Raw genomic sequence first — 14,536 nt, forward strand, 5'->3', positions numbered from 1 at the left:
ATCACATCAGTGCCCAAGATTGCAATGTCTACCACATAGAGAAGATAAATTACAAAGAAGCTCTGAGAAAACTTCCTATCAACAGCCAAAAATTAGTAGATTATTGAACAATACAGAAGAAAATTGGATTTTTAACACCAATTTCAGATCTACGGAATCAAAACAAAATAATAATAAATAGTAGACCTTTATTTTTTTTATTATTATTTTCTCTAGAGATAGAACTGTTATGTACAAAAATATTTTTAGTTATGCAAAGAATAAAGTTATATAAAAAGGCATTTTAGCTACCCACAAAAGCTCACGATAAACTTGAGGACTTAAACTAAAAATCGAATTTCTATAACCGCAGTTGGCACAGCTGAGTATCTCATAATATAAACCGGTGGACTCAGTATATAGCCTGATTTGGTTTCACTATAAGAAAACACACACACACACACACACACTCTTAACATAAACAAACAAGCATTTCAGCATATTTGGCTGACCGTGTACGTTTATCTTTTAATCTGAATATTTAGACTTAATTATTATTTTTGTGTGGACAAAATCAATATTAAAATTATCACATTTAAAATGACTTTTTTTACCTCGTTTGTTTGTTTGTTTGTTTTGGAATTTCTCACAAAGCTACTCGAGGGCTATCTGTGCTAGCCGTTCCTAATTTAGAAGTGTAAGACTAGAGGGAAGGCAGCTAGTCATCACCACCCACCGCCAACTTTTGGGCTACTCTTTTACCAACGAATAGTGGGATTGACCGTAATATTATAACGTCCCCACGGCTGAGAGGGCGAACATGTTTGGCGCAATGCGGGCGCGAACCCGCGACCCTCGGATTACGAGTCGCGCGCCTTACGCGCTTGGCCATGCCGGGCCTTTTTTTTTTTTTATATACCTCAAATGTATACTCATATGAAATGAATTTTGTGTATTGTAACGAAATGAAACAGAAATAGCCACTACAAGTAAAGTTGCAATACAAAAACTAAATTTATTAAACTTTAAGAACCACAGAAATCCAAGCTGTGACTTTCAAATAACTGGGAGACAAAGTTTATAACTTAATAAAATACAGTAAATAAGAAAGTAATTGGCCAGGACTTGATACCGACAATAATGAAGAATAGAACATTAAGGTTAATAATTATTTCAGTAAAGGAATCGGGAAAAGGCATGGACGAAGGAAAAAAACAAATCTAGTTTCACTGAGACACCACTGCGTATTTAAACAAAAGTAATAGCAATATCGAGTAATAAACAAAACTAATACTTTTTCAGCTGTATCTCATAAACTAACGTGTTAAATCTTACGGCAGGAATTTTATTCAGTCTTTAATTAAGCCGCGAGCGTATATCTCATGTGACCATAAATTTACATAATATATCGCAGTATTAATAATATCTGTACGTCACCACTGGGTGAACCTGGTGTTAAACCCCTAATACCACTCAAATACTAATACTTCGTATCTACTCAAAATCAAAATGATCAACAGTTATGTCTGATGATTTGCACAAACCAAGCCTTTTTCTCTCTCTTTTTCGTCGTACCTGGTTCCAAATGCATAACAAAAATAGCAAATAAAAAACAAATGGCTAGGTGATTAAGGCATTCGACTCGTAATTTGAAGGTCGCGGTTTCGGATCCCCGTCAAACCAGACATGCTCGCCCATTCAGCCATGGGAGTGCTATCATGTTTGGTCAATCCTGCTATTCGTTGGTAAAAGAGTAGCCCAAAAGTTGGTAGTGGGTGGTGACAACTAGCTGTCTTCCCTCTTGTCTTACACTGCTAAATTAGGGACGGATTAACGCATATAGCTCTCGTGTAGCTTGGCGCGAAATTCAAAACAAACTTAAAAAATCGCACTTAGGGGTTAACCTTCTGTTCCGATCTAAATCACAAAACTGATCCTAAACAATTCTGGACACACTTGAAAAGATTTACAAATACAGGAACAACAAACACAGTATATCCACCACTGGAACTGGATGGAGAAACAGCATACACTAACACAGAAAAAGCCGAGATATTTAAAAAACACCTAGAAAACACGTTCAAGACACATCAGGAACCAGACATGAACAGATACTTTTATAATACAGTCACAAACTTTATTGATCAAAACAGAAGCATTTTTACACCTAAATTTCCAGTCAACACTATTACACGCCAAGAAAAAAACAAAAGACTGGAGCACTCATCATCTGATAAAACATATCACTGTAACAGAAGTCGTAACTGCTATTAACAACACAAAAAACAAAGCCCCTGGAGAAGATGGTATTCAAGCTATCCTCCTAAAACAAGGCACTCAGAGATTATATGAACACCTAACAGCGTTATTTAATCTCTCACTATCAGCTGGATATATCCCCGTTTCTTGGAAGGAAGCAATAATATTAATGTTCCAGAAAGAAGGAAAGCCAGCGAATAAACCAAACAACTACCGCCCGATTAGCTTAACCAGTTGTATTGGCAAAGTATTAGAGAGGATAATTAGTAATCGTCTGTCAGTTTACTTAGAAGAAAATTCAAAATTACCAGAAATTCAAAATGGATTTCGAAAAAACCGCCAAACTACAGACCACCTGATTCGACTTACAGAATCAATTACCGACAGCTTCAACAAAAAAGAATGCACTGTAGCTTGCTTTCTCGACATTGAGAAAGCATTTGACACAGTGTGGCATAACGGCTTACGACATAGATTACTTGAAATGGTATTACCCCAGGAAACTATTCGCTGGCTGTCCAACTTCCTGGATAACAGAATGTGTAAAGTAAATGTAAATGGGGCCCACTCAGGGTCCTTTTCACCCGAAGCAGGAGTCCCGCAGGGAGGGGTTGTTAGCTCTATATTATGTACGTGAGTAATATGCCTCTGTCGGACCTAAATTTAGGTTATGCATCACAGTTCGCTGACGATGTAGCAGTCTGGAAAAGCGCCCCCACTCCGTCAATAGCAGCAACGAACCTACAACCAGTTCTAAATAACATCAAAGAATACTGCCAGAAATACAGAATCAAAATCAATATTCCAAAAACTCAAGTCATAGTATTCAGCAGACTGAATAAGCTGAAAAAAGATCCACCAAAACTCTATATGAATGGATCACTTTTACTGACTGCTACTTCTGCTAAATTTCTAGGTCTAACCTATAATTCAAAATTAACGTGGTTACCACATATTAAAAATGTACTGATACGAATCTGGAAAAGAGCAAACTATGCACGAAGTCTTTCAGGTAAAATCCAAGGAACATCACCAGACAACATACTTAAAATTTACAAAACATACATTAGACCAACAATAGAATATGCATCACCTGCCTGGATTAACATAGCACCCACACATATACAGAAACTTCAACGTATACAAATTCAGTACTAACTTCAGCATATAAAGTACCACGTAGCACCTCAACCACATTCATGCACAAGTATGCAAACATAGACACTATATCTGAAAGACTCTTGCATAATTCTCTAAAATACTTCAATAAAAATTGGCATAAAAATGACTTAATGTGTGATCTCGACAGATATCACGTACATGATGTAAATGGTCCTAAATACCTCTCCCCTTTTAACATATATTTAAGAAATGTAACACAAGCTGGCCACTATGCACTAGACACTTAGTCCTTGTTTCTTTTTATTATTATAATTATTATTTTCTTTTTAATCATTATTATTTTTATTATTTTTTTTATTTTTTCTCTTTTTGAATTATTATTCAAGTATTGAATAATAATTATTATTATTACTTTCTTTTTGTGTGTGTTACTACAAGTAGTTGTAGCATTCTCTCAATCGAGAAAAAGGAGAAAAATACAAAATATATATATATATATATATATATATATGAAAATACAAAAAATATATATATAAAAAAAATAAATGAAGAAAAAAAAACTTCTTGTTCGTCCATGCATGGACTGAGCCCTGAAATGGACCTGAGTATGATGTTTTTCTTTTACTCCGGCCCAAAGCTTTAAAAAACAAACAAAAAAAAACCCTAAAGACAGACGCTATAATCGTTCGGGAGGGAGGAAGAGGTCAAATGTACCTGACCCTCCTGGGTATTTAACATCATCAATACCCAAATACCGACACAGTGAAACTTAGGGGTTAATGATTATAAGAATAATGATAAAGGGAGGAATTAACTAATAGTCTGTTATGTCATTATGGAATGAACTTACATAATAATTCAACTAGTAGATCATTTTCAACTGTTTGTCAAAGTATATTACAAAAAATAATGTAAAACCCGTAACACTTGTTTTTTATCTTCTCAGAATAGATCTCTTTCTCTCTACATGGCCAGGATTCCGAAAGAAAAATATTTGAATTTCCATTACTGTTTTTTATTATTATTATTATTTTCAAACTCTAGCTCAGCCTTTCATGAATAAAAGGCAATCGATATTCATAAAGTTATAAACCCTAAACAAAATAAAGGCCAATGTTTACTGTGGGTGTATTGAACTGATTTTAGAGGTGTGGAGAGACCTTTAATTAATTTCTCTTACAAGTGCAGTATTAGTTCCCCTGTAAACTATACTAAAAAAATAAAATATCCCCAATGTTAAGTTAAAGTAAATTAAACTGAAAACACTTTAAGCTTTACAAAACTAAACTTAATAAAAGATGTAAATTGTACAAAATCTGCCTGCCAGGAAGTAACCTGGTATTAAATACTAAACACAATAAACTTAATAAAGCTGAGTTTGTTCGAATGGAAACCAAAATTAACAACCTTTGTTCACCCCAATCTGATTGCAAGAGCATTGGAACTCCTGGTCAATGATCATTATCTAATTGTGCAACCTAATAGAGAACCATGCATTGCAGAACATCATGAGTTACCTTTTCTCTAAGAAGCCCTCCCAATAGTACAGTGATAACTCTACTGATTTACAATGCCAAAATCAGGGGTTCAATTCTCCTTGGTGGGCTTGGCAGATAGCTTGATGTGGCTTTGCTATAAGAAAACACACTTCACTAAGAAATCATGGATAATTATCAGCTAGTAAATCTGCATCTTGTATTCACTGAAGAAGAGAAATTTGATTTTTTAACTTGAGCAAATCTCTGCATCCAAGATCAACACAAATAAAAGAAAGTACATAAATATGAAAAAAAATGTACATCTTGACAACTGGAGAGCTTGATGAATAGTGCAGTCCTATATCACATGTTTAAGTGGAATTTTCATATACCATGTTAGTTAAGAAAGTCATGAAATTCCTTTAGCCTCAGCTATCCCTTGTTTTGTGTAGTTCACTTAAGCTATTGCCTAAGGCCTATCCTCTAATGGTCAGACCTAGAAGTAACTTTTAATCAGCTGTAAAAGAGGAAAAATCTTTAAACAGACCATTCTATGGAAGGTACCCTTGGGTTAGCCTATCAACACCTCCTGACATTGTAACACAACCTCACTGATTCCAAGTGAAAGAGCAGATGTACTTATCCTTTTAAGGAATTCATGCTGTAGCCCCTGCTGATTATGCTTCCACTCAGATGTCACTCTGGAAAGGAGGAACAAAGCATATGATTTGGAGGTGGAATTTTTGGTCACCATAAAGCAAATTGCCCATTTCTTGCTATAAAGCCAATTTTGAGTGATGGAACAAAAACAGCAAGAAAACCAGCATAAAATGGCAACCACTATAGCTTTAACTCAAGAAATTTAATACAGTTCAATTTGAGTCTGGTCACCAGTTTAGGGTAATGGAGCAGAGAGCTTTGTGGGGAAAGGTTTGGTGGTCACTTTAATTCTCTCATGACAGGGCTGAGTTTGATATATGCTTGTCAGTATACAAGAGCAAGAGACAGAGTTCCTTGTTTACACAGGAGCTGTTAAGATACTGGTAGATCAAGTAGTGTAACATGCATTCAAAGTGAAACTACTGCTTAATCCAGTTGATACTGGCTGAAAGGTGAGACTCTAAACATGAACGAAAATAAAAGCCTTTAGTTGTCTCGAATAAAGGTAGTCATTTCCAACAATGATATCTTTAAAATGGCATGCTGGAGATGATATTGTTTAGCTTTGTCAGTGTAATGAATAAATTGCTATTCTGTGGGAGAATTACCTGATTCTTAGTTCAGACTAGGTCCAGGATAGGGAACTGCATGAGTGTATGTGACAGAGGGAAACACAGTAGCTCTGTGTATGTAAATTGTGTTCCAAAATTTACTATGGAAAAGGTCAAGTAAACCAGCACCATGGTTACATGTCCTACATATAAAATATACTGGTTTGTGTCTGGAAATTAAGCAATATTAACAGTGTCAGCTATCTGTCACAGGAGGTATAAAATCCCAGAGTTGTTCTGCAATTACAGAGACTCGCTTCAGATAGAGTGAGAAATGTGAAGAAGCTATAATGTTCTTGAAGTATGCTTTAGTGAAAAGCTGCAGTGTTAACATATCCACAACTGTATGATGAATTTGTCTTGGATACCAATGCCACCAATAATGGAGCACTATTATCATGATAGAATAGAATGCATAACTGCATCCATTAGTCATGTGGTCATGAATCCTAAATGCAGATAATGACTAAAAATATGTTTGTAGTTATGGTCTTTATCAGAAACTTCTGACATTATTTGTACAGTAGAAACTTCACATTTGAATGAATCATGTATCACTGAATTGGTTGTCAAGCTTAAAGAAGCTGAAGAAAATCATTGCATGTTGGATAACAACTTTGTTGGTATGACTTAGTGGTTAGTAGTACTGACTTTGTTGGTATGACTTAGTGGTTAGTAGTACTGACTTTGTTGGTATGACTTAGTGGTTAGTAGTACTGTATGGAACCTGAAGAATGAAATGGACTGAACACTAAAAAAAAACAGCTAAATAATCATCATTAAATGTTAAAAAAACAAAAAAACAATGTGGCAAATGCAAGATCCCAAAGATGGTGTCTTTATTTATACAGTTCGTCTCTAATTCTTCTTAAGGACTTGTTAACTTTAATGATTAAACCTTATGAGAGTATCTTACCTTAAAATTGAATAATCTAGCTTTACTTTCTAGAATGAGAATTTGAGCTTGAAAGAGAAAGAGAGAAAAAGATAACCATTTGAGAAGACAGTGCATTATGTACATAATTGTGTGAAGCAAATTTTCTCAGGATGTGCACACTATCTACATTACTGACAAACAATGGAGGTCATATCTTCAATGTATCACCTAACCTGTTGCTGGAAAGGATCGCTATTCACTTCTACATAGAAAGTTCAACCTTAAGGAAATCTTTTCCACAAGAACACACATCATACTAAAAGTGAATGATCTGGTACAATAAACAGGTAGGGCAAAAGTAATTTAGAGACTTTTATGCATGATGTTTTGAGTTGCAACCACATACACCTGCATGTATTAAAATTTACCAAAAGATTATGTTACACATGTAGGAAGAAACATGTAGTACGCCTCAATACGACAACATGTGGCTGGAAAAGCTCAGTGAGACATTCATCAATTTCACAATCTTAAGTATTCAGGCACAGTTTTCAACATTGTTGGTAAAACTTTTAAGTCTGAGAAAGTGCCTTCCCTAGATCTTGTTACATTCTTCAATCCAGTATTCACTTCAACCTCTTCTCTGCTGTAAATTCTACATAGTTTTATAGAGTGACATTCCACAATCACTATTTACAAGCATTACAGTATCAGAATCAAATAAGAAATAGAGACACATCCAAAATAAACTTCAAAATTTTAATTTTTAAGTAGCTTATGGCATTCATGTCTGCTTAAAATCAATAGGAAAGCTAAAATATATTCACAAATTACAAACTCAGGAAAAGTTGTACAGAGAATAAAGGAAGCACAAACAACTTAAGCTTGGTGTGATGCAGGTACTCAAGCATGATGTTTAGCAAGGGTAACCAACCTTTCAAATAAATTTTTTCAATTTAGTACTTATAATATAGAAGGTATGAACCAAAATTGAAATGAACTGAAGGAAAAGTCAAGCAAATATTTTTTACATATTTTTTATTATAAATTTTCACTACTTTACATCTTTTTTTGTTTCATGGTTTTAATGACTGAGCTTATTATAACAAAGACAATATTGTCCTAATTCTCGAGTGTAAGCTCCGAGTTGTTATCATTGTTTGACCAAGTCTCTTCTCAACTAATTTTTGGTCTGAAATTAGACATTTTATCATTAATATAATAATAAACACATGCTCAACATGCCTTTTTTAATGTTTTTGTGTTAACAGATTGAGACAGAAAAAACCAAGTTAAATCTATTCCTTTGTAGATGGTTTAGGCAGAGTAATAATGATGAATAAACAAAGGGAACCTGGGCTAGAACACCATAGTCCAGAGTGACACTTATAGAAGTCTTTAAAAATTAATCTAAAAAAAAAGTAGCTCAGGTTAGTAACAGCAACCTTTTAAAAGTCTTCTGTAAAAGAAAACCAACAAAGTAATGTACTCATAAGAAACTTAATGAATAAACAGTTTAAAAAAATGAATAAAAATTATGAAGTGCACAGGCATCCTGGTTTTAGTTTCAAGAAATCAGGATATATGATGCTGACATATGATGCAAATATAAATTTTAAAAGGAAGATATGTACCACCTCAAACTTGCTGAAATTTAAAGAAATTAGTAATTGTTTTTGAATGATATGTCTTACTAGAGGTTTACTAAGTTTGCAAAAGCTCATAGTACATAACTAATAATTTTTATATTTTCAACAGAAAAAAATACTATTTTGTTGATCTCGTGTAGTCAAAACATAAATAAAAAATGATCACATCAGTATATAGATTAAAACCATTAGAATCAACATCTAACAACACAATGTTTCAAAAAATAACTTTTATTGATTTTTTTCATACCAACTATAACACAGTTTACTTGTAAATTATGTTTTAAATGACAAAGGAATAATAACAATGGAGTTTCTGGCTTCTTTTATTCTCCACCATCGTCCAAGTCGGTGTTCCTGTCCTACACCAGCCACAAGGTGTTTCCCATCCTTTGTAAACTGCAATGCATTAATAAATCCTTTCTGGAAATCAAAGTTTAAAAATGATTTAAAATTCAAGTGAAAATTTAGGATCTTTAGTTTTATCCAAGCTCATACTTTAGTTTCTTTGTATAAAACAATTTACTGCATCTGTACGACACCAATGATATAACTTGCAAATGTTTTTGTATACAAACAACTGCCAAGAATATTTAAAATACTATTATTGGTGTTATCAGAAGATGGATTTAACTTTACAAATATTTTTCTATATAAAAAAATAAACCAACTAAAAATGATAATGTAAATGAATCATTAAAAAATTAGATACACAAAATTATTAATTTTTAAAGGCCTACTTGCTGCTCTTAGATAGGGCATGGTTGACTGTAATGATTTTAAATGAGATTTACTGTTGATTTTAATAAGCCTAGTCTATGGTGCAATTTTAAGAAGCTCATATCTAGTTTTAAAAATACTAAAATTGACTGTGCAGGTGAACCAAGCAAACAGTTAATCTACTGTATTGAAACTATTCACATGTAAAAACAGATTTGGATGAATGCATGCACATATCCCTCAAAGAACACCTAGTCATATCAAATGGATGTGAAACACTATCATTTGCTAAATTATCTTTTATAGCAGCATAAATATTATTTTATTGAGATGCTGGTATCCTTTATTGCAACTGCAACTTAAAACTAATGGACTGTTCCTTTACTAACCTGCAGATACACATATATATAAACAAAGAAGAATGCAATGTGCATAGCAAAGAATCATTCTGCTGAGAACTTTGTTCTACACTAAAGTGTTAGACAAGGAAAGATTCGTTTTGGATACTAATTTTGCAAAGAACCACTTCAATAAAGTTAAATTATACACAATTTTACCCATGTTGGAGGAAATAGGCTATTATCAATGGAAGGGAAGGTTAATATGAGCAAAAATGTATTCAGGGATAAAGTGGTGTCTTAAACAGGATGTGTAATGCCCAGGTATAACCTAGTGTATCTTTGCACAGGATCCAATACAGCCACAGGTCAACTGTTGCCAGAGGAAAAACTTGTCTTACACAGAATTTAAGACACCCATAGGTAAAAGTGTGTGTCTTTATACAGTATTTGTCATACTGAAATGGTTGAATCATGGAAGACTCAAGAGCATGTGGAAAAAGTAGTAATTTAAGACCACCCCAAAATGTTTACAATCACTTTCTTAAAGAGAAGAGCAGTAGACTAGAATATTAGACCTCTTATTAGCACTCTTCAGTATTAGTAGAAGTGTAAATTAAGATGCAAGTGTACAGTATTAATTGAAGTGGAAGTAGGAAACAAGAGTTGAGTATTAATAGTAGTGGAAAGTTGGAAACAAGCATTCAGTATTAGGAAGTGAAAAGTAGAAAGGAAGCACCTTCTACAAGTTTTGGTAGAAGTGGAAAGTAACAAAAAAGCATGCAGTGTCAAATGAAGTGGAAACAAGAAAGCAAGCATCCAGTGTTGGTAAAAGAGGAAAATCACAAGAAAGTTCTTAATGTTAGGTTAAAGCAAATATGTAGAATTAATAATACTAACTATCAATATCTTTAAATGTGAGCTTAGGGAGACTATTAAAGTTTTAGATATTTCATGAAGATTGGTTTTATTTGTTTTGAATTTTGTGTAAAGCTATGTAAAGGCTATTTGCACTAACCATTCCTAATTTAGCAAGTGAAAGACCAGAGGAATAGTAGCTAGTCATCACTACCCACTGCAAATTTTTGGGCTAACTCTTTTAACAATGAACAGTGAGACTGATTATTGCAGATTGCGAGTTGTTTTAACCACTAGGCCATGCTAGATCTATATCATGAAGATGACACAAGTTTTATACAAGAGAAAAAGTAGTAAAACTTAAAGCCAATGTTATCCTTTCATATAACTGTAACACAGATATAATATATTAGACTCAGGGGGTTATACAAAAAAATTAACTTACAATAGGAACTGTACCCAAGAGCGTGAAATTTCGAAAGTCTTCTCCACATTTCCATATTCTAACTTCACCATCATGTGAGCCTAGATCAAGAAAAAAAATTATCATCATATGAACCTACAACAGTAACTAATTGTGATCAGTTAAACCTAAATCAATAATTAGTTATGACAATACTGTAAAACAAGAACAAAATAAAGAAATATAAAACAATAACACAGTATATATTAAGATAAACTGATTTAGAGCTTTTCAAAGTATGATAAAAGTTAACTAAAAACATAACATAAACTATAACTTACAGAAATATAGATAATATTCTACTAAGTATCCTACAAAGCTAGGGCCCACATTTACAAGGCCACTGTTATGCAAGTTTAATGATCATTGCCATGATAATACAAATGTAATTTCTTTAACCAAGTTATGAATAGTAATAATAGGTCTACTTATTTAAGTGTTCTAATATATAGCAATGCTAAATTTGGGGTTCTCTTTTGTGAAATTCCTGTAAAATGTTTTTTGTGAAATACTCAGGTTCCTTAAGGAGTTGGGTGAAACATTTTATCCTAGTGAGTCCAGCAGTTTATGAGAAAGAGTTTTCCTGTAGGTTGAGATGAAAAGTTTTACCTTTATGTAAATTTCTGAACTCAGATAATTCTTTTGGTTACATTTAGAAGATAGTGCAACCAGTGGTTTAGGAGTAGCTATTGGACACATGCATAGACAGTGAATCTCATTATGAATATTAAAATCTAATATGAATGTACAACATGAAAATCATAAATACTAATACAAGTTTAGCAGTCCAACAACAACAAAATTAGTAAATATCATTGTAGAGGCCACTATTAATACCTGTATTATAATAATAAACTATAATTCCTAAAAATAGAACTATATTATCTGAAACATCATTGTAAGTATCATAATATCTCAAGGAACAATAATCAATAATACCCAAGGTAGGAATTAACTTAATTAGTCAGTTATCTGTAACACTGACTGGTGTTATGTAAAATAACTGATTCATCAAAGTTATAAATAACTTGATTAATGTCATAAAAATTAGAATTTCAAATTATTAGTTTTCAATTATTCCAACTGTCCAAGTAGTGTTATCATTTCTCATTATTATTTTTGATTTTCATATCAACTTTCATCCCTATAAAGAGATCATCTGGCATTATCACAAGCTTTCTTGGCAAACAGTAAATATTAATTGCATTCTTTGGTTTTCTAGAATCTGTGATGATTCATTTTCGTTGAATTATAAATTATCTACCACACAATGTGAAAAAATCTTCACTGGTTTTATCATATGAAATATAAAGAAAATTACTTTTTACCAGAACTTGCTTTTTTTAGCTCTACTAGAACACTCTTGTGAAAATTTATAGGAAGAAACTTAAAGAATGATATTAATAATATTTTAAGTTTGTTACAGGCTTTGTATTACATTGTGCACATAATACATCTTCGTGTATAACAAATTAGTTTTAAAAAAGTACATTAATATTAAACTTTTCTACCTATAAATGTCTGTTGAATGAATGATTTTTAAAATGCTTTTAAATAAAAAAAACTAAAATAGTATGAAAATAGGAGGATTAGCCTCATATAAGAATAACCAATTACTGAATGTAATCAATTAATGAACTTGGTGGTCAACTGATTATTAAATTCCAATAATCATTTAGCTACACTTTACCCAGTGTTACACAGAAACTTAAGATATTTGTGGTATCATAGAAAATATTTACAATATTTGACAGATTGAAGAAAGTCTGAAATCAACTTAAGGCATATCAACCGATAGAATAATGCTCAACAAAACCTGAAGCAACAATGTCTGTGTTCTGAAGAGATGCAACTGAACAAATCCAGAATGGAAGTTGATTTTCAGGAGCATGACCATGTGCTAGCTGTACACTAGTTACTGGTTTCTTCTTTAAAACTCCCCATACAGACAACGTTCTAGAAGAAACAGATTTAAGAACCATCATAATTTATTTTGCCAAGATTACAAAAATAGCAAGTGTGTCAGTTACATACAGTTACAAAGTTATTTACAGAGTAACCTAAATGTGTGTCCTAAAACACATGAATTTTCACAAGGTAAGACAACAGACTGTTTTACAGGTAAGCCCTGAATGTTTGAAGTGTAATTACAATTTTCACATGAGAAGACATGAGTGTGGCTTACAGAGTAACTATAATTTTGAGAAGCTTTGAGCATGAAATTTACAAAATAGTTGTAATTTTCAAAAGCCTTGAATATGTAACTTATGGGGGTATCTATACTTTTTTGAAGAGATAAAAGTGATTTACTGAATAATTATAATATTGAAGTTGATTGGTTGGCACTGAATGGTGCAAATCAATGAAGCTATCTGTGCCAAATAATCAATAAAAGAGCAAACCATCAGTTGGAAAAAAAATTATTTTGTTTTTGAAGCAAAACAATTCTCTGAAAAATGTAAGAAAATGAAAAAAAACAAATAAAATCATAGCAACAGATATAAAATAGTCAAAAACGAACAAGGTAAAAATGATACGTATTAAAAAATTATTTTTTTTGTTGTTGAAATCTCATAAAAAGGTAAAACATAAATAGTATTAAAAAGACCAATGGCTCATAAAAAAAGCTAAAAACTGCTGCTCACGAAGCATCAATCTTAATACTGAAAACTGTGATACTCAAAGACATAGCCCTGAGAGACTCCAAATTCCTGTGGGAATGAATAAGGAAGTGTAGAACCTACAAGGACCTGGAAGAGCCTGTAAGTAAAAATGGACAAATGGCCATGCAAGCCATAGGAGAGGAGGTCATGTAAAATTATCTATCTCCACATCATGTCATAACCCTTCTCGAGATCAAGGAAGATGGAAACTCAATGTTCTTTCTTGAGAAAAGCTTCCCTGATAAATGTTTCAAGTTAAATCAGGTGAATCAACTTTCGAGCTAGAGAAACTAGAGATGCTGGAGGTAAATGTAATTCAAAATTCCTTCTGGTTTGGATGCCTATTCTGCCAAGTGTGGGAAAGGGTCCACTGATAAACAATGTGGTTAAAAAAAGAGGGAAGATCTCCCACACTCATTTTTTTTAGCCTTCTATGCCTCCTGACAGGCAGGAGCCCATTATGGATGAGGATAACATGGAAGACATGTTGAGGTCACAGGAATAGAACAAGCACCTGCCTGGACTATGTAGTCAGTCACTGCTCCCCTGCAATCATTAATAGGTGGTAAACATATTAAGTTCTGAGATAGTGGTGAAAGAGTGCCAGTCATTCTGGTCCAACTTTCACTATGATATGCACTTCAGGTGGCATTAACCATGGTCAGTTTCTCACAAAATGAAGCGGAAAATTATCATTGCCACATGGGTCATTCTCCACAATTCAAGAAAAATGAGAATCAAGTGAGCAGACAGATAGCTCTGTAGCTGTAAAAAGACTGACTGGGTGCATGAAAGTAAAGGAATCTTCAGTGAACAAAGAGAGGTTATGATATGAGAACATACACTCCACAGAATGACC

General features: G+C 33.0%; 1 protein-coding gene across 4 annotated transcripts in view; it reads right to left on the reverse strand.

Annotated features, from left to right (window-relative positions):
• Window positions 1-8,850: 8,850 nt before the first annotated feature.
• The window catches only part of U3-55K (U3 small nuclear riboprotein factor 55K), a 52,961-nt gene continuing 47,275 nt past the window's right edge, over window positions 8,851-14,536 (reverse strand). For 3 of the 4 annotated variants that reach the window (XM_076501278.1, XM_076501274.1, XM_076501275.1), the window contains 3 exons: window positions 12,831-12,970; window positions 10,997-11,076; window positions 8,851-9,058 (listed from right to left, as the gene is read on the reverse strand). In XM_076501278.1, the coding sequence (XP_076357393.1) occupies window positions 8,912-9,058; window positions 10,997-11,076; window positions 12,831-12,970 (367 nt within the window). In that variant the 3' untranslated portion in view covers window positions 8,851-8,911. The remainder of the gene's footprint in view (window positions 9,059-10,996; window positions 11,077-12,830; window positions 12,971-14,536) is intronic. The other variant, XM_076501276.1, reaches the window with a different exon arrangement.

Source organism: Tachypleus tridentatus, chromosome 5, assembly GCF_004210375.1.
Source record: "Tachypleus tridentatus isolate NWPU-2018 chromosome 5, ASM421037v1, whole genome shotgun sequence".
NCBI classification, from domain to species: Eukaryota; Metazoa; Arthropoda; class Merostomata; order Xiphosura; family Limulidae; genus Tachypleus; species Tachypleus tridentatus.